Source organism: Archocentrus centrarchus, chromosome 7 (assembly GCF_007364275.1).
Source record: "Archocentrus centrarchus isolate MPI-CPG fArcCen1 chromosome 7, fArcCen1, whole genome shotgun sequence".
Taxonomy (NCBI): Eukaryota; Metazoa; Chordata; class Actinopteri; order Cichliformes; family Cichlidae; genus Archocentrus; species Archocentrus centrarchus.
This window is the reverse complement of record NC_044352.1, coordinates 12,565,630-12,584,500: the sequence shown is the minus strand read 5'-3', so window position 1 is coordinate 12,584,500 and position 18,871 is coordinate 12,565,630. Positions and strand designations below refer to the sequence as shown.

At 43.8% G+C, this 18,871-nt stretch overlaps 1 protein-coding gene across 2 annotated transcripts in view; it reads left to right on the top strand.

Moving 5' to 3' along the window:
* Positions 1-18,578, top strand: part of LOC115782885 (nuclear receptor coactivator 3) — a 70,849-nt gene extending 52,271 nt beyond the window's left edge. For both annotated transcript variants that reach the window (XM_030733381.1, XM_030733382.1), the window contains exons 4-23: positions 243-403; positions 2,308-2,408; positions 2,506-2,680; positions 5,147-5,329; positions 6,203-6,289; positions 6,436-6,576; positions 7,642-7,789; positions 8,145-8,650; positions 8,753-9,861; positions 9,976-10,108; positions 10,893-11,051; positions 11,284-11,517; positions 12,013-12,118; positions 12,213-12,384; positions 12,701-13,027; positions 13,384-13,482; positions 14,099-14,351; positions 14,553-14,730; positions 14,854-15,043; positions 15,895-18,578. In XM_030733381.1, the coding sequence (XP_030589241.1) occupies positions 243-403; positions 2,308-2,408; positions 2,506-2,680; positions 5,147-5,329; positions 6,203-6,289; positions 6,436-6,576; positions 7,642-7,789; positions 8,145-8,650; positions 8,753-9,861; positions 9,976-10,108; positions 10,893-11,051; positions 11,284-11,517; positions 12,013-12,118; positions 12,213-12,384; positions 12,701-13,027; positions 13,384-13,482; positions 14,099-14,351; positions 14,553-14,730; positions 14,854-15,043; positions 15,895-15,906 (4,474 nt within the window). In that variant the 3' untranslated portion in view covers positions 15,907-18,578. The remainder of the gene's footprint in view (positions 1-242; positions 404-2,307; positions 2,409-2,505; positions 2,681-5,146; positions 5,330-6,202; positions 6,290-6,435; positions 6,577-7,641; positions 7,790-8,144; positions 8,651-8,752; positions 9,862-9,975; positions 10,109-10,892; positions 11,052-11,283; positions 11,518-12,012; positions 12,119-12,212; positions 12,385-12,700; positions 13,028-13,383; positions 13,483-14,098; positions 14,352-14,552; positions 14,731-14,853; positions 15,044-15,894) is intronic.
* The last annotated feature ends 293 nt before the right edge of the window (positions 18,579-18,871 follow it).

The window sequence follows — 18,871 nt, the reverse complement described above, 5'->3', positions numbered from 1 at the left end:
AACAAATGACTAACTCTCAAGATAGCCATTGTTCTAAAATTTCAAAACAACCACTGCTGACATTTCAACTAGACATTTTTTGCGGGACAAAGAAGACATCGGTCTCATAAATAAACTGCTTGCCATCTGCCTTGCAGCCACTCTGCATTGTTTTCAGACATAGAAACAGCACTTTGATCACACTTTGCGAAAAAGTGCAGTGCTGTAGTTTAGCTTTAATCTTTGCTTATTGCCCCCTGCAGGTGTGAGAGGAAGCGGCGGGAGCAGGAGAGCAAATACATCGAGGAGCTGGCAGAGCTGATCTCCGCCAACCTAAGCGACATCGACAGCTTCAACGTCAAACCAGACAAATGTGCCATCCTCAAAGAGACGGTGCGCCAGATCCGTCAGATCAAAGAGCAGGGTGAGTGGGCCCAGTTATCTGAAGGCTACTGAGGGCAATAAATGGACAGGTGCCCTGCAAGTCAGGTGGACTGTGATGAAGTGTATGTAGGAGATACTGGGAAAGATGTTATGGACATATAGATGTGATGTGGACAGCTGCGGGGTTAGCATGTGCACACACACACTCACACGCATGCCTCCTCTGAGCCCAGGTGCAAGGATGAATCAGTCATTCATCTCCCACAAATTTCACAGCCCTGACTGTTTATGTTTGGGTGGAAACATCGGCAATGCTTTGTGAACCTGTCATTCTCGTATGTGTGTGTGTGTGTGTGTGTGTGTGTGTGTGTGTGTGTGTGTGTGTGTGTGTGTGTGTGTGTGATATTGCCATGCACAGCTGTGTGCTGGCCTTGCCAGGGGCTGTTTAATTGGACATTTGCAGGTAATCACATGCCCATCCGTTCTGCTGAACTGCCAAATTATTAGTTCAGTTACATCTGCTCTTGTCATAGTTGTCATAGTTCCGTCTCCATGATGTGGCGGTCATTTCTGCAGCAAACCACGTAAAAAGCTGCAGGCTGAGGAGTTTGCCTTGCAGAGGCACCATCAGTGCACAGACTGACATATTTTAACTCCTGGAATTGGACGTGTGTCAGGATCAATTTTTCCTTCCAAGGTGAACTTCTGGAGATCAGGCAGAGAGCCGGTGGTGAAATTTTGTTCCTTCTTGTTTCTGCTCGGCTCAGTCAGTGTCTGCCACCTCAACAGGAAGGGGAAGAGGCTACAGCTGGCCCTGACTGGCTGCTGACAGGTTGCCATAGTTACAGGAAGTGAAGACAGAAATGACACGGGTGTTTAGACTCGTCTCTCGCTTTCTACCTGTTCCTCTTCTCCTCTTCTCACTTTCAGTTGCTCTCACTGCCAGTCTTCATTTTGCTCTTTTCTCCATCAATCATTCCTTTTTTTCATCTCACTTGAACGTAACATTCCCTGCTTTTCCTTCACTTCTGCTCTGCTGATTTTTTTTTTTTCTTTTTCCCCCTCCTTATGTCTCATCTGTATTGCAACACAATGAGTTGCAGCATCTTTAGGTTTGCTCCCAGCATCTTAAGATATTGAATGAACTGATAGAGCTCTTTCTGTCTCCTTCTCTCTCCCCTCTTCCTCACTCTCTTTCTTTTTGTCCTTCTCTTCCTAACTTCGCAGTGCCTAGCTGTAGGCAGCAATGGCTTTTTTTCTTTGTGTGGGTATCCGTGCCCCTTGGGAGCTAATCAGATAGAATGATTCCTGTAGCCAAGCAGCCCCCGCCTCTTTCTCAGACCAAGCTCTGCATTAATACAACAAGCCAACACAATCTATTTTTCCTATCCACATCCCTCTGTCTCACCCGTGGACCTCCCCATCTCCATCTTTCTCTGCGTCTGTGTTTCCCCCTCTCAGCTTCAGCCCCTCCATTAATTCAGGTGTCTTAGCTCCTGCCCCCTGCACCATTACATCTTCCATATCCTCTCTAGCTCTCTCCCGCGCACTCTCTCTCTCAGCCCCAGCCTACCAGCCAGTCCCTCACAGTCTGACACTGAATATAAAGCATGAGGACGGCAGCTACCTGCTCCACATGCACCCAGCCCTCTTCTCCTCCTGATGGGCTCCTCGGAGCTCCTCTGCATCCGTCTGTCTCCCTCCTCACCTGTATTTTTAAATTAAAAAAAAATAATAAAGTGAAACTTAAGAAACGCTGCCCCCTGCTGGTGTAGATCAGACAGTAAAGGACTGGCTGTTTTTTCGAGTCTCAGGTAACTCACCTTGTGTTTCTCCTTTGTGCTTTGTTTTTCTTTGAAACAGTTGGGCTTGAAGTCACTGTTTATGATGTCATTTATTTTGTAATGCATTTTGTCTCTTTCCTCTCCCTTCCCTCTCCTGCAGGTAAAGCTTCATCCAACGATGACGACGTTCAGAAGTCAGACGTGTCCTCAACTGGTCAGGGAGTCATCGACAAGGACCACCTGGGTCCACTCCTGCTGCAGGTGAGTCCAGCTCTCCTCCCCTGTCAATCAGGCAATGTTTATTCATTCTTTGATTGGCCAGCTGGCCGTTGGTAACTTCCGGTCACCGTGCCACCAGGCTCTGGATGGCTTCCTGTTTGTGGTAAACCGGGAGGGCAGCATCGTGTTCGTGTCGGACAACGTGACGCAGTACCTGCAGTACAAACAGGAGGAGCTCATCAACACCAGCGTGTACAACATTCTCCACGAGGATGACAGGGAGGAGTTTCACAAGAACCTGCCCAAGACCAACAGTGAGAAACATGAGCACACACGCACACACACACTTGCATATATGAATCCACGCACGGTGAAGCTGCACATCTGCTCAGACGCAAACCCTGCTTGACATCTTCCACAGGGCCGAGGCATAAAACTAACTTTGAGAGGTTACAGCAACTCTCTGCACACGTCAACATAAACTCTGTTATTTATTCATGCTCCTCCGGTCTTTACTCCATCTCCTGTTATAATGAGGAGCTCCTGGGAAGCCTTTTTGTGTGCATGAAAGCTATTCAGAAACACACACACACACACACACACCTGACACAAAACATACATGTGCACAGGAGCACCCACCCACTGTGTGCTAAGCAGGCAAAGCGTAGCGCAGCTGTCAGTCACACTCAGTGGTCCAGACAGTGTAAAACAGGCCTGAGCTCTATTCAGATCCCATGGCAGCCATCTGGAAACTACGTACTGCTGAATAATGCACCTCCTTACTTTCCTCTACTTAATTCACTGTGTTTGCATGTACGCATGTGTGTCTTATTGTCAGTAGTGGAGGAAGTATTCAAAATTAATACTCAACTAAAAGTACTACTCCCACACCCTAAAAATACACCATTCCAAGAATTTTTTTTCTTTTAGTATTTATGTATGGTCAGAATAATGTAAGTGCCTGCTGTTAGGGCTAGACTATTGTCATGCATTAATGTGAAAGTTCCATTTTACTGTAGTTTTGTTGGTTGAGATGAGGCAAATTCTTTAATACAGGACTCCAAATTGATAACTTTTCCTGTTATGAATTGATCTCCTGCTTATTTTGGGGGTGGTATCTAAAAAATGAAAACGGTAAGAACTGCTCCTCATGATAAGTGCCACTTTCTGACTCAGTGGCTGTCCAGACCTTGAGATGATTAAAAATAAACTCAAATAAAGCAGTAAATCATCACGTTTGAGAAGGTGTCTCTCCAGTAGTTAAATAAAAATAGTTTATCCTTGTGAGTTAAGCACGGTACTCAAGTAAATGTCGCTTTTTGTATTATGTATATTTACATGCCTCTGTCAGTAATCCACTTTTCAGGGTGCTGTGTGTGCGCAGTGTGAGCATGTGCACGGAGAACTATTTATAAAGCTGATTAATTATGGATATGTGTGCTCGACTGAACCTGCTACTCGATTAACTAAGCAGCAGCAGCGTTCCAGTGGCGGCGGCTCCGACATGTCACTGACACGTTCTCTCACTTATTCAGCCTCTTCGCCTGCACGCTCCTTTATTCATTCACTCTCTTTATCTTTTAACACTCATCTTTATCTACTTTTCCTCTCAGCGTCCCTGGTGCCTCTCTCAACTCACTCTTTCTCAGCCTCATTCATACTTAATATGGCTGCCTACTAAGATGAATATTGTGGTTGTCTGTTACTCAACTAGCTTCTCTTTCTGCTCTCCCACCCCTCATTGTGTCTCGCTCTGCTGCTCTGCCCCTTCATTGTCTTTAGAACCCATGAATGAAATGAGCTCTCGCTGCACATTCCTGTGGGATGACCGCTGACCATGCCAGCTACAGTTAAATACACACACACACACACACACACACGCAAGCATCCAAGAAACACACTCACACTAACAAAAACAGACACACACTTATCCGTGGAATATGAAGTGAGCTTTTGTTGTTAGCCAGTGTGCTTTTGACCCCACTGTCTTCCCTCGCAGTTGGCTAATTGCATCTGAGGGGAGGTGTCAGCCCCGGTGACTGTGCTGCTGTTTTTCTTTCTTTCTCTTTTTTTCTTTTTTTTTTTTTGGAGAGAAACCCAAGGCCTTGTTAAATCACCCCTCACTATCACACAGCCCCTCCCCACCAGTACCATCCTACCTCCCCAAAATGTCTCGCTCTCCTGGGTCCTCTCTTGTATCCTTCCTACACCTAGACAGAAACCTCTGGCCAACTCAAGGCCCCGATAAGGCTTCACTCAGACCTTGGAGAACAGTTGGATGTCTCTCTAAAGTTTCCTTCCCGTGCACCTCTTTCTTTCTTCGTCTGCCTGTGAAGGTGACCTCCCCCTAAATGTGTGTGTGCATGCCGTGATGAGAAGTCAGGGTCTAAATGAGGATAGATGGCTGAGTGTCCCTGGCCTCTGCCCACTGCAGAGCAGACTGGGAGGGAGAGATATTGGAAATCGACACCTTGGCTAGATTAATCCCATGGTCCATTTAGCCAGGGATCCGAACAGCAGCAGAAGCTTCTGCTTCTCAATTTAAGAAGGACAATACATGTTGCAGTACAGTATTTTTTTTTTTTTTGTTTTGTTTTGTTTTCTTTGTCATCCTTTGTGTGTCTGTGTGGATCTGTGGCAGGATAGGGTGTGAGCTGTTTGTGATATTTGATGACAGGCAATCCATTCATAGCTGTGTGTGGTTTTCATTCCCACAAGCGTCATGCTTATTCCATTTTCCCAAGAGTGAACTCCTTTTTTGTTTGTGCTCCTTTTTTTAGTAAATGGGGTGTCGTGGGGAAGCGAGGCAGCCCGACAGAAGAGTCACACCTTTACTTGCCGGATGCTGGTCAAATTTGGCCATGCCCACGGCCCCATGGAGGAGGGGCCTGGAGGGCCACGCTACGAGACCATGCAATGTTTTGCTCTTACTCAACCCAAGGCCATGATTGAGGAGGGCGAAGGTAGGAGGAGCATGTGTATTCACATTAGTCCCCCTACACAAAAATGTGTTTGTCTTAGCTTTGGCTATCATAGATGTTCGGACTTTCAGTGCACAGAATGATGAAAAAGTGTGCACAAGATCCACTGTTTTGTAGATCATAAATTTAGAGGCTCTCGTGCTAATAGAAATGAGTCATATTTGCACATTTACGCCATCTTTTCATATGTTTTTCAACAAGACACGTTTAACCAGGTAAACACAATTTATTCCTTATTCTTTGTCTTTAAAATATGCCTGGAGGGGATCTTTAAAAGAAAGTGAAAATCAGATATAAGTAAATGAACAATACAGTGCATTAATAAAATAATAAAGGCTAAAAATTGATGTTAAATACCAATGCAGAGCAACCATTTTCTTGGTCAATAATGTCTGTTTGAGCGCATAATTAGAGCTCATTTGAGTTTTCCCGTCTTTTCTTCACACCTTTTAGAAGTGTTTTTGTGTCCACGTGCATCGCAAATAAAAAGGAAATTTTTCCTTTATGAAGGAGATGGTTTGAGATGTGTGGAGACAGAAAATCAAGAGTAAAAATTGTTACAGGAAAGATGGCAGCACAAAGTAGACAAAATAGAAGAAGAGCCAAAAAATGCAAAAAAAAAACAAAACAAAAAAATAAATTTATAATAGTAATGTGATATTAATGTTGAACTGTTATTCTTGATTGTACCCATCTGACACTCCCTGGGTTCAAGAGTGCAAACCATGTCACATTCATTTGTTTAAAACTGGGTTTAAAAAAACCTTCTTTTTTTTTTTTTTATAAACTGAAGAATAAACCTCAAACACTCACAGTGACTATGAAATATTAACACTGATCTCTTTTCACCTGCAGACCTTCAGTCATGTATGATCTGTGTGGCCCGTCGAGTGACAGCTATGGAGAGAACAGAGAGTTTTAACACCCGGCATGAACTCTCAGGTAAGGAGCTGCGCACTCACTAAACAAACACAGAAGTTCAAACAGGCCACAATGGTTTTTCTTTACCCACAAACAGGTTTGACTCTTTCTGCTTGGGTCTCCTTGTTTCCTCCCTCTGCGTGCCCTCCTTCTGTCCTCCCCGGCAGGTAAACTGATTCAGATTGACCAGAACTCTCTGCGAGCATCGATGCGTCCTGGCTGGGAGGATTTGTTGAGGCGTTGCATTCAAATGTTCCTTCAGCACAGCGATGGGCAGCCCTGGTCACACAAACGCCACTACCATGAGGGTGGGTAATGCACTAACAAGTATTTTAAACTTCATGAATTTATTTCATTTAAATCCACAATTAGAGATCCGCTGGCAAAGGCTGTATTTAATTAGCATTTAATTATCTTACAGTGCACTGGTTATAGCTTTGTTTTTAGGTTATTGTTGCTACTTGTCTTTTTAATAAGAAGAGACTTGCCTTTTTAAACATATAATAGGCACACCTCCTGTATTAACATCTGAGTGCTACAGTGCCCTTCATAATGTTGGACAAAGATACAATTTTTATAGTTTTGCCTCTGTACATCACCAATCAAACAGTCGAAGTGCAGACTTTCAGCTTTAGTTCAAGGGGTTTTACAAAAACTTTGAATGAACGGTTTAAGAATTATAGACATTTTTATACCCAGTCCCACATTCTCAGAGGTTCAAAATTAATAGGACAAACTAACATAATTTTAAATATAAAGTCTCTTTTTAAAACTTGGATGAAAAAAAAATGTGCTGGTTCTTTTAGATGTTTTCTGCCAACGTCTAATCTGACCTTCGTGGTCTTCAATGTAATCAGTGGTGTGCACCTTGTTGTATTTCTATTCATAAAGGCGTCCCTTGATTGTAGATTTTGACAGTGTTACCCCCTACCTCTTCAAGACTGTTCTTGACTGAGTTGCTGTGAAATAGATTTTCTTAACCACAGAAATCATTCTGATAACTTCAGATATTATGTCTGTTTCATTTGTCATGAAGTAACAAGGGAGCGGGCCTCACCAGGCCATGAAGCTGCTTGTCAGTCAGTTGCCCCATTAATTTTGAACCTCTGGATATGGGGGACAGTGTATAACAATTGCTAAAACCCCTTGAATTAAAGCTGAAAGTCTGCACTTTAATCACACATTGATTGTTTGATTTACAATCCGCTGTGGTGGTGTACAGAGGCAAAACTACAAAAATTCTCAAACGTTATGGAGGGCGCTGCACGACATTGATCTTTGTTGTAATCAGAGTCTGTTGCAACGTAAAGGAAATGATCGATGACCTGTGTTGTCAGTTAAGTGTTTCAAGGTGCTTTATTCTGTCTGTGCAGCCTTTCTGCAGGGTCACGCAGAGACGCCCTTGTATCGCTTCTCCCTCTCTGACGGCACTCCAGTCACAGCCCAGACCAAGAGTAAACTGTACCGTCACCCTATGAGCAACGAGCCGCAAGGCTTCATCTCCACTCACCTACTACAGAGGTCAGAAAACTGAAAATACACACACTGCATTCAAACTCAGCAAAGTATGTCATTTATTGTACTGACAAAAAGAGCACTTCAAGCATGTCTATGCAAGGCAGCTGAGGTATTCATACCACATAAATAGTTCAAGTAGCAGCTGAAGTACCTTTTATATACACTGACGTCCTGTGAACAGTGAAAAGAATCCGCAGAGGAGCGAGTATTTTATATCCATTTATCTCAAGCCTGCAGTTTGAGAGGTTACTGTTACTGGGAGGTTACTGGGAGACACTAAACTTTCAAGGTATGTGCATTTTTTTCAAAGCTTGTGCTAGTTTTTTTTTTTTTTTTTCTTCTTCATCCATCCACACAGGGAACCGAATGGTTACCGCTCAACAGCAGGTGGGAGCATGATGCCAAACACAATGCGACAGCAGAGCATGGGAGGCCCCAACCCGAATGCCCAAATGAACACTGGTGGTGGGATGGGTATGGGGTGCATGGGCAGCATGAACAGGGGCTTCGGTATGAATGAGCAGGGCCACATGGGTCACATGGGTCCGATGGGCGGTGGCTCTATGTATGGAGGAAATGGTGGAGGAGGAAGTGGAGGAGGCGGCATGGGTAACCGCATGATGCAGATGAATCAGATGGGGCACATGAATCAGATGAATCAGATGGGTCCGATGAATCACCCAGGCCAAGGCATGCCGCAGCACCAACAGCAGCCCCCATTTCAGAGCAGTGGTGGTTTTGGCCTCAGTGGCATGAACAGTCCCTCGGGGAGCCCCAGAATGGGCGGTCCTCAGCAGGGTCTCCTGATGTCACCTCGGAACCGAGGGAGCCCAAAGATGGGCTCCAACCAGTTCTCACCTGGAGGTTAGTCTGTCAGTGTCCAATAATCAGCATTATTTTTAAATTTATTGACTACATTGTTGAATCCTGTTAATGTGAGCTTTGTGATTCGTCTTTCTGTTCCAGCCTTGCACTCTCCTATGAGTGGCATTGGCAGTGGTGGTGGAAGTGGGGGAAGCACCACCACCTTCTCCAGCAGCTCCCTAAATGCACTACAAGCCATCAGTGAAGGAGTAGGAAGCTCACTCCCCTCCACCCTAACCTCTCCAGCCCACAAACCAGACAGCTCTCCCAGCATCCACTCCTCCTCTTCTTCTCAGCCCAGTCAGCCAGCCAAACCAGGCCAAGATGGTTCCAAAAGCCCAGCAGGGGTCTTACCACCTGGACCCAGCGACCATCATCACCCCGTGCATCATCACCACCATCATCAGCATCCTCAGGCTGAGGGTTCTGACCGACCAGACAGCCAGGCAACTACAGCGACTAAAGAGTCTGGAGAGGGAAGCAGTGAAGCGGGGGCAGCTAGCTCCGAACCACCTCGCAGGGTTCCAGACAGTAAAGGGCATAAGAAGTTGCTGCAGTTGCTGACGTCTCCCACAGAGGAGCTCGGAATAGGTGGCACTGGGCCATCAGGGCCCCCTGTACCACCCCCTCCAACCAGCAGCAACACACCCGTGGGCTCGGACAGTAAGGATACAACAGGAGGCATAACTAGCCCCTCATCCACTGGGGTTACCTCCTCGTCTTCAGCCAGTGCAAATTCAGTCCAGGCGACAGGGCCAGGGGGCGTGTCAGCATCAATGTCATCAGCCCACTATACTGGCTCTCTGCAAGAGAAGCACAAGATCCTCCACAAGCTACTTCAGAATGGCAATACGCCAGATGAAGTGGCTAAGATCACAGCCGAGGCTACCGGCAAGGTGTCGCTCGGGGGCCAGGAGGGCAGTGAGGTTGGAACAGGAAGCTCAGGGGCCGGGTCAGGCCCTGGGTTGATCACAGATCCCAAACAGGAGCAACATAGTCCTAAGAAGGAGAAGACCCATGCCCTCCTCCATTACCTCCTCAACAAGGATGATTCCAAAGAATCAGTAGATGTTAAGCCCAAACTTGAAGAGCTAGAAGGGAAGGGACCTCCAGGGGCTGCTGGCGGCCCATCACGGAGTATCCCTGGATCTGGGCCCGGTCCTTTACCTGAACATCCTGAGAGCAAGATCAAGTCAGAACCACCTGATGACGTAAGATTGACTGCACTGTACTATTGATGTCACAACCTGACCTTTAGCGTTCTATGAAGATTAATGTTTGAGTTTGTCTTATTGGGTAACTTTTTTTTTTTTTTTTTTTTTTAGTTGCACAACCTGGAGTCAATCCTGGGAGATCTGAGGAGTTCAAGCTCCGACTTTTACCCAGATCAGGCTGGAGGTGGAGGGGCCAACGACACAGGAAACAAACCCCTGGGTTGCCTTGACGACAGCCTGCAGGGTAAGTGGTTGATGGATCAAAGCTTACAAGACGTGACAGTTACACGCAGAGCAGGCGTTATAATATCATATGTGATGATATCAATATAAAATGCCACTGAAATAGTATCTCAGCATCATATGCTGTCATTCTGAGTTTTCTTTAACTTTTAACATCTAAGTGAATGTTTTCCAAACATTTCTTCTTAGTTGTAGTGAAGCGTTCTCCTCCCTTTGCAACATTTTGCATGTTGCAACACTGATCCTTTGACAAAACAGTGGCAAAGAGTACAACTTCAGTTTCAAAGCCAATATATTTTTTTTTTTTATATTAATTGCATAATTTTTATGGTTGGGTATTTTATTAATTCCCTGTGTTTTTAATGAAGGGGTTAGTGGCTCCATAGTGTAGTGGTTTATACACTTGCCAAACAAGCAAAAAGTCCCCCAAATCGCTTAGCAGCTGCATCAAGAAGGGCATCTGGCATAAAAACTCTGCCAAATCAAATATGTGGAGCTACTCGCTGTGGCAGCCCGCTGTGAATAAGGGAGCAGCTTATTTTTAATGATTGGATTCTACTTGATTTTATTTTCTTTTTTCTTTTTTATTTAATGTAGTATTCAACTGTGATTTGCATGCCCTTTACAACGTTTTTCATTATATTTATTTCTTACATGTTTATTCATCTATGAATCCATAAAAAAGAAAACTCATGGAACAATGGGAGATCAGTATTTTAGACACTGTTTATGAAACGGAGATATCACAAAAGGATTCCTATTCTTTTTATACTTGTTGTGTACAGGGAGTCCAGGTATGGGTCCAGGACCTCGGGTGCCTTTCCAGAGGGCTATGTCCATGGATGGGAAGCCTCCTGGGGGGCCTGGAGGAGCAGGTAGACGCCCCATGCTTATCAAGCAGGAAAACATGATGGGCAGCCCAGACAGCTACCCAGGAAACATGGGTGTGTGTTTATGAGGCTCAAAATTTATATACTAAGCACATTTACTCTCAGTGTTTCTCTGTCTTCCCTTTTTTTTTGGGTATGTGTTCCCCAATTTAGGTCCTTGACTATATTACAATTTAAATTAATTGGTAACAACCTTATAATGTTGAGGACTAAGACTGGGCTACACTGATCTCTTTAACCACTTTGGTGATACTGACACGTGCACATCTGTTGTTTGTGTTACCAGGACCAATGAATAGAGCAATGGGTCCCCAGAGATCCCCTATGGGTAGTTCAGGTGATTGGGGCATGCCCCGTACCAGTGCCAGTCCTGTGGGCTCAGCAGGATACCCACCTATGATGCGCCCCAGCATGGAGTACAACAACAACAGCAAGGGCGTAATGCCAGGGCCCATGGTCAGCCGCTCCAACAGCGTGCCAGCCACAAGGTCAATGCTGCAGCAACAACTCATGGATATGGGTACGTCTACCATACAGAGCCCGGGGGCTGATGATGGCAGAAAAATGATCACAAACACAGAAAAACAAGCTGATGTGTCTATGACCACGCTAGGTGCTCTGTGACACTGCACTCATACAGTGATATGTCAACATCAGCATGCTAACATTTTTACATGGTTTACATGCTGCTCTTTGGCAGGTAATTTTATACTATGTTCACTATCTATAGTGTATATTTATAGTGTATATAGCTTTATCTGTATATATTTACAAAGTAAACTACAATACAGTTCTGGGGGAATGTGAATGTCCATCTATTAGTGGAAACTTTTATTTCTAGAAGTAGTAGTTAACCACCTGACTGACTAGCTTTACCATCCTTAAACCATACCATCTATAGCAATACATTTTTATTTGATGCCATAATGTTACATCCTTTTTGTGTAACCCGTAGCTTCTAACTGTTTGATGCTCGCTTATAAATTAAATATGTTCTCTCTTTTTTCTGATTTAGGAGGTGGTGCTGATATGGGAATGGGTATGAGCCCCTTCAGCCAGCAGGGCCAACCCAACCAGTCTCCATCCTGGCCAGACACAATGATGAGCATGGAGGGAAACAGGTCAGTGCAACACCCCTCATGGGTCTTTATTCGGTTTTTATGTTCTTACATTTTATCATGAGCCTTGTTCTAAGTTTCTGTTTGTATGTTGTAGACGACAGTTTGGCAACACTTTGGATGACCTGCTGGTACCTCCCACCACCAGTGAGGGTCAGAGCGATGAACGGGCACTTCTGGACCAGCTAGACTCCCTGCTGAACAATACAGATGGCATCGCCTTAGAGGAGATAGACAGAGCTCTGGGCATCCCAGACCTTGTCAGCCAGGTTAGAAAACAATAAAGGGACATGTACAAACAATATAGTCACCTCTGTCCTCTTCCAAACTCTCTAGACATGATGTAAAAGGAGAAAAATATCATTGCTTGCAAGTGAGTGTAGCATTCATTTTTGCATTCGATATTTAGTCGTGACTCACCATGTTCAGTCTGTTCCCTCACTGAAGGGAAACAGATGAGCCCAGAGGGATCAGTGTGTGTGCTTAGAAAAAGATAATTACAAAGCTAGCCAATTGGAAATGTATCAATTAGATGAAGACGTTTGACAAACTTCTCTTTTTGTCCTCTTGTCCTGTCTCCTCCAGACCCAGGGAGCAGAGCAGCAGTTGGAACCTTTTCCAGGGCAGGATCCTTCCATGGTAGTCGACCAGAAGCCTCTTTATGGACAGGGCTATCCAGGACCCCCCAACATGCCTATGCAGTCTGGCTATGGCGGTAATCCAATGCAAAGTCAGGCCCAGCAAGGAGGATTTGGGCCCATGCTCTCACAAATGGGCCAAGGCGGCAGCTTCCCTGCAATGGGTGGAATGGTGGGCATGGGTCACCCTCGTGCCAACATGATGAGACCCAGGATGATGAGTGCCAACAAGCCCATGAGGCTCCAGCTGCAACAGAGACTGCAGGGACAACAGGTATGACCACAGGAGCATCATTTTACAGAAAAAATGAATTTGGGTCAGAGGTGCCCCAATATTGTAATTCTTATGTGACCAAGAGGGTATCAAAAGCAAGTTTAAACTAAAACAACAGCAAACTCAAGTGCACCATTATGCAGAATAAAGACAGTGAAAGTCTTTATTTGCTACAGGTGGCTTTGTCCATTTTGGAATTTTATGAACCCACTGCAGATTCCTGCTGCAGGCCAAAGACATGCATGTTAGCTTCATTGGTAACTGTAAGTTGTGTGTCTGCTGTGTTGACCCTGCGAGATCAGGTTACCATTTGCTTTCTCATCTCTTATGTTGGATTTTCTTTTTTTTTCCTGAAGTTCATGAATCAGACACGGCAGGGCATGGCGCTGAAGATGGAGAACCCAGGAGGCAACCCTGGCATGAGGCCTGGCATGCAACCTGGCATGGGAGGACAGGTAGATGTCAAAAACCCGTTTGATCATGTCTAAGTGTATTTTAATATGATTCCAGTTGCATATTGTACTCTAAATAATTACTAGATAAACATACATAAAGGTGTTTATGTACAAAGCACATAGATACAACTAGTGACACAGCAGTTGCAGAGTTACTGTGTACAAGTGAAGACCTTTGTGTCTGCATGATATGTTTTTAAATGTGGTACTGCTTTATAATAAATCACCCTTTTTACAGTTAGGTCCATATTTTTTTTTTTGACTGTTGACACAGTTTTTGTTAATTAAGCTGTGTGCAGACTTTCAGCTTTAATTGGTGCAGTGGAACAAAAGTATTACAAAAAGCACTGAATTACAGCAATTTTAGACACAGTCTATTATTTTCATTCTGCCTTGAAGCCATTGTTGCAATTTTCAAGTGATACATCTTTATGAATGTAATTGACTGTTGCAGTTGAGTAAAATGTAAGCTAAATATTACATTGTATCCACTTTACCCAACAATTTTAACATATTGTTTATAACACCATTTTTGGTAAGGTCTAAATATGATTACAGCAGAAGCATGGTCACATGACAGTTCTCCTCCAGCTCTCGGTTTATTTATTTTGTCTAGCCGGGCTTTTTAAATGCTCAGATGATGGCTCAGCGCAGCAGGGAGATGGTCACCATGCAGATGAGGAGGCAACGCATGATGATGCTGATGCAGCAGCAACAGCAGCAGCAGGCAGCGGCAGCAGCTGCTGCAGCTGCTGGAGGATTCAGCCCTCCTCCTAACGTCACAGCTCCTGGTGGCATGGACAACCCCATGGGAGGGCCAAACATGGGCCAGCCAGGCCCCCAGCAGTTTGGCTATGGTGGGAACTATGGTGAGTTTAATTAACTGGTTTCCAGACAGAATACTGCTGCTCCCTGGTGGTGAGTGCTAGCACTGTATTTGTCAAGTGTCTCTGAGCATCATTGGTGTTGAGGCAATAGCAACACACTTCCAGCCTACAGGACATATCAGATGAATTTATTATCTGTTTTCTATGGAGAAAAGCACAGGTTGAAGCTTGATTTCTTCACAGGGATAGGCCAGCAGGGAGACCCCTCTTTTGGCCCATCAGGTGGAAGTCCTCCTAATGCCATGATGCCCAGCCGCCTGGGGCCTCAAAATCCCATGATGCAACAGCACCCACAGGGTGGTCCCATGTACCAGGGTGCAGATATGAAAGGCTGGTCGCAGGGAGGCATGGGTCGCAACAGGTATGACACATTTACTCCCTTGCACCTCACTGTCAGGGGAGGGGAGAGAGATGGGTATAGCTGGGTATAGTTTCTGTTCTTCTTTTGTTGAAGAGTTTAACTCTTCTTCCCTCCTGTCACTAGTTCATACCCTCAGCAGCAGTTTGGGCAGCAGGGACCTCCAGGGCAGCAGCAGTTTGGCCAGCAAGGGAATCCAGGACAGTATGGAGGCATGATGATGAACGGGGGCATGCCAGCCAGTGGAGGAGGTCACATGGGGCAGATGGGTATGAACCCAATGGTGATGGGACGCATGCCTATGGGGCCCGATCAGGTATGTTCAGAGGGTGGCAGACTAAAGAACAGGTTTGGATTTTCTTATTTTGAACAATACTTATATGCTCATATTTGTATTTAAAGGGTTGTTATTAACTGCTGACCAAAGAAGTAATTTATTCACAGTATTCATATTATCAGCTGCTCCAAAATAAAAAAAAATTAAGCCAGTGTTTTTACAACATGGGGTGTTAAATCTACAGATGCTATTTCTCATATCAAACTTATTTTGAATTTGGAAAAAAAAAAAAAAAGCATGCCTTCACTGTAGGGTTCTCAAACTGTTATTGTTTCATGCTATAAATACCTGTAAATATGAATGAATAATAGACTCCCTTTGAAGACCCAGGTGGAACACCTGTGAAGCAAACTGAGCCCCAAAGCGCATCTTTGTTCATCTTTCTACACTTAGCTATAGGGGGTCTGATTGGCTGCTCCTTGAAAACAAAAGATTTGACCAACAGTTGGGTGGGGCTTCTGTGCTGACAGCCAGAGCTCTGTTCCATGTTAAAGATATCTGCTCTTAATGACACCATCTTTAGACCAGTCTAAAGCCTGAGCTTTTGGTTCACAGGGATTATTTGAAACTTCGGCCGTGTTTAATATGAGCATTCATCATTTTAAAGTGGATTACTTATAACTCATTTCTGTCCTGTTAAAATTGTGGACACAATGACTATATCAGTGTAGATATGAGCATGCAAGTACTGTTTAAGACAGAGCTGACCAAACCTGCCCTGCCTCATTCTAGTAGCTATTTTGTGGAATACTTGTTAGTTGCACTTCATTTGTTCAGTTGTACACTTCTCTGTCTCATCTTCTTTGTCTTTCCCCCTCCTTTACATGTAGAAATACTGCTGAACATCATGGCAGACTCATTTGTCTCACTGTGATCACCATTCAGAGATGGTGGACGGCTGCAGCACCGGAGTGTGTGGAGCAGACTCGGCAGTGTTTGTCTGTGCTGTGCTGTACTCCCACCAGATGGGGGCATGAACTTCCCTTTGGACTCATGGCCAGTAATGTCAGTCTGGCAACCTGCGGAAACACAGACTCTGTCACATACACGAAAACACACAGCGATCATAAAAAAAAAAAAAATAAATCAGAAACACTGTGACTTCTTTACACACAGATGCATAACGATGGTCATACAGACACCTCTGTGATTCTTCTAATGGACTGTAGTATAATATTCCTCTCTTTATGAGCGGTGCGTGCTGCTGTGAACGCACTCGCTGGACCAAACGGTGAAGGTGGACGGACGCTTGAGTAGACCACATGGACAAACGTGTTATGGCATCCTCTTCTTTGTCGAATGTACCATGAAGCTGTATTCAGATTTTAAAAGATTCCTCTCTTGTTTCTGAACTTTTCTGGATTTTTAATCCTCCGTCTTTCTGCTGCTCCTGGAAAATCTCTGTCAACGCAGTTGTAGATGACGAGCCATCAGATTGTGGCACTCACACGAATGTCATTAAGCAGTAGCACATTGTTTCGTTCCCCAGGACACCCCTGGGCTAAAGTACGACTGAATTCCTTGTTGGCTGATTGCACTTTAAGGAAAAGCCAACATCTAAAGGATTGTGGCAATATAGAGGCCTTTACCCAAGAATTAATGCATAGCAGCAGACATCCTCTGTTTATTTTTGTGCGCGTTGTTCTTCAGGGTTTCCTATCTGAGAAAAGGCACTGTTGATTGGAAATGGGTAACCTTGATGCTCTTTGTTCTATAGTGGGAACCAGCAGAAAGGCAGTAAGCACAGATTTTATCCAATGCACTCATCTACAGCATGTGAATTTATTAAAACAAGAATAAAAAACAGTGTTTAAGCCTCTTTAAAATCACTCTTGGAGCAAAGAGTCTTCTATTAAAATTCAAAACTCCACTTATATTTCTACAGAGTCACGAGGTGGTCATTTTGGTTACCTCACATCCGTTTACAATCCTACTACAAGTGCAGAAATCAAAATGGCTTGCCACTTATGAAATTATGCCCAGATTAGCTGACATTTTAAAAGAAAGCGTTAGATTTCAGTGTAGGTGTGCACATTTCTAGCAATAATCCTTCCTCCTGGTTTTCCTCTGAGGACAAAGCTGAAGCATTGTTTCCTCAAAGCGACGGTACTGCAGTATTAGACATGGTGTCTTGTTAGGAGCTTTCTTTTCCTTTTGTCTGTGAATATGAATTGTAAATATGCTTCAAATGTACTATATATAAATATATATATGCTTTTGTAGGTCACATACTGTTTTTGCACAGCTTGTAAGGCTCGATATTTAAAAGTGTAATTTTCTTATTCCGTCATGGCTCGGCTTTTATTTTCAATACTCAAACCATCGGTTGCAAAGGAAGGGCCTTTTTTTTGTAAGCAGTACGCGAAGACCTTCTTTCATACTGCCACTTTCCTTCTCTCAGAACGCACTTTTTTTTTTTTCATTTGTGATCTTCAAATCATAAACTTCTCTTTATTTTCTGAGGACATAGTCTTAGCTAAAGAGGTGCTAGTGGGTTAATTTTTTTAAGTAAATTATTTTTCTTTTGATTAAAAAAAAAAAATGCCTATACATAAAGAGTTGACACATGATTGTGTTAGGCTTCAAGGGGCCCAGATGTCTTACCAGTATGTGGGGTTTGTATTCTCTGTACTTAACCTCAAGCTTCCATTTATGACTTCTTTTGTTTCCCCCCTCCTGAGGTTTCTGCGCTTTGAATTTTGTTCAGCCTCAGACACGAGACTTCGGAAATCAGTCTCGCTGTGTCCATAAATCTGTGTAGTCTGTCTGCAGATATTTAATCATGATGAAAGCAACGCAAGGAAGGAGTTTAAATCCCCTAATTATCTGCCAGTGTCTCGACTGGTCGCTTTTACATTCAAGTTTTACTTTATTTCTGATGTATTTCCTGTGAAGCTTTTGTTGAGAAATCTACCTTTGAAAACATGCTCAACCCAAAGATTTCTGTATGTCATTCTGCAGTGCGTAGACACAGTTCCTGATGTAGATCGTGCAAGTACTCATGTGTGCTTTTACTGTTGCACATTACCTATAATATACATTGAGCTAAATATGTTGAATTGCATATATTATACCCCCATCTGTATGAAATAGAGTAGACACGAGTCTGGTTCTGCTGAGGTGCTTTCGGTTTTCGTTTGTGAGTGTTTATTCCTTTCTGTAGACCTTATGGCCAGTTGAATTGTGGTGCTGCAAATTTCACAAGAGAATGTTTTTAAGCTGGAAAAGGAGGCTTCATTCATGATTGATGTCATTTATGTCTCAGAATAATAGCCAGGAGTTCTTTTTTTTGTTTGTTTTTCTAAAGCCCTTGTCTCAATGAAGATTATGAAAGACTTATCTACAAACATTTAAAGAAAAAATGTCTGTGTTTCTGCTTTAATGGAAAGGAACTCCCCTCAGTGCTTCATTGGAGCAGAAGAAAAGAGAAGACACATCTGGGAAACATACAGTCATTGATACAGGATGTAAAAATACTGTTGCGTTTTTCTTACCTTGTTTCTTGATGTTAATATTGATGTAAATACAAATTTATATTTAAACATTACGGTGTCTGTGCTGTGTTTGATTTTTGTCCATGACTCATAAAACTTTAGACCCAACAGTCCAGAGAAACTGCTGTTTTTACTGCAGTAACTGAGCCTTTCAGGAGCTGTAATTGTATGTTACAAGCAGACGCTCTGGTTGATGTATTAATGAGACATGAGTCTGCGTGGAGGGTGGGGTGGGGTGGTGAGTGTGTCTTTGTGTGAAAAGGAGGGCCATCAACATGTGGAGGGAATTCAGAGTGTGAGAAACATTTGTGTG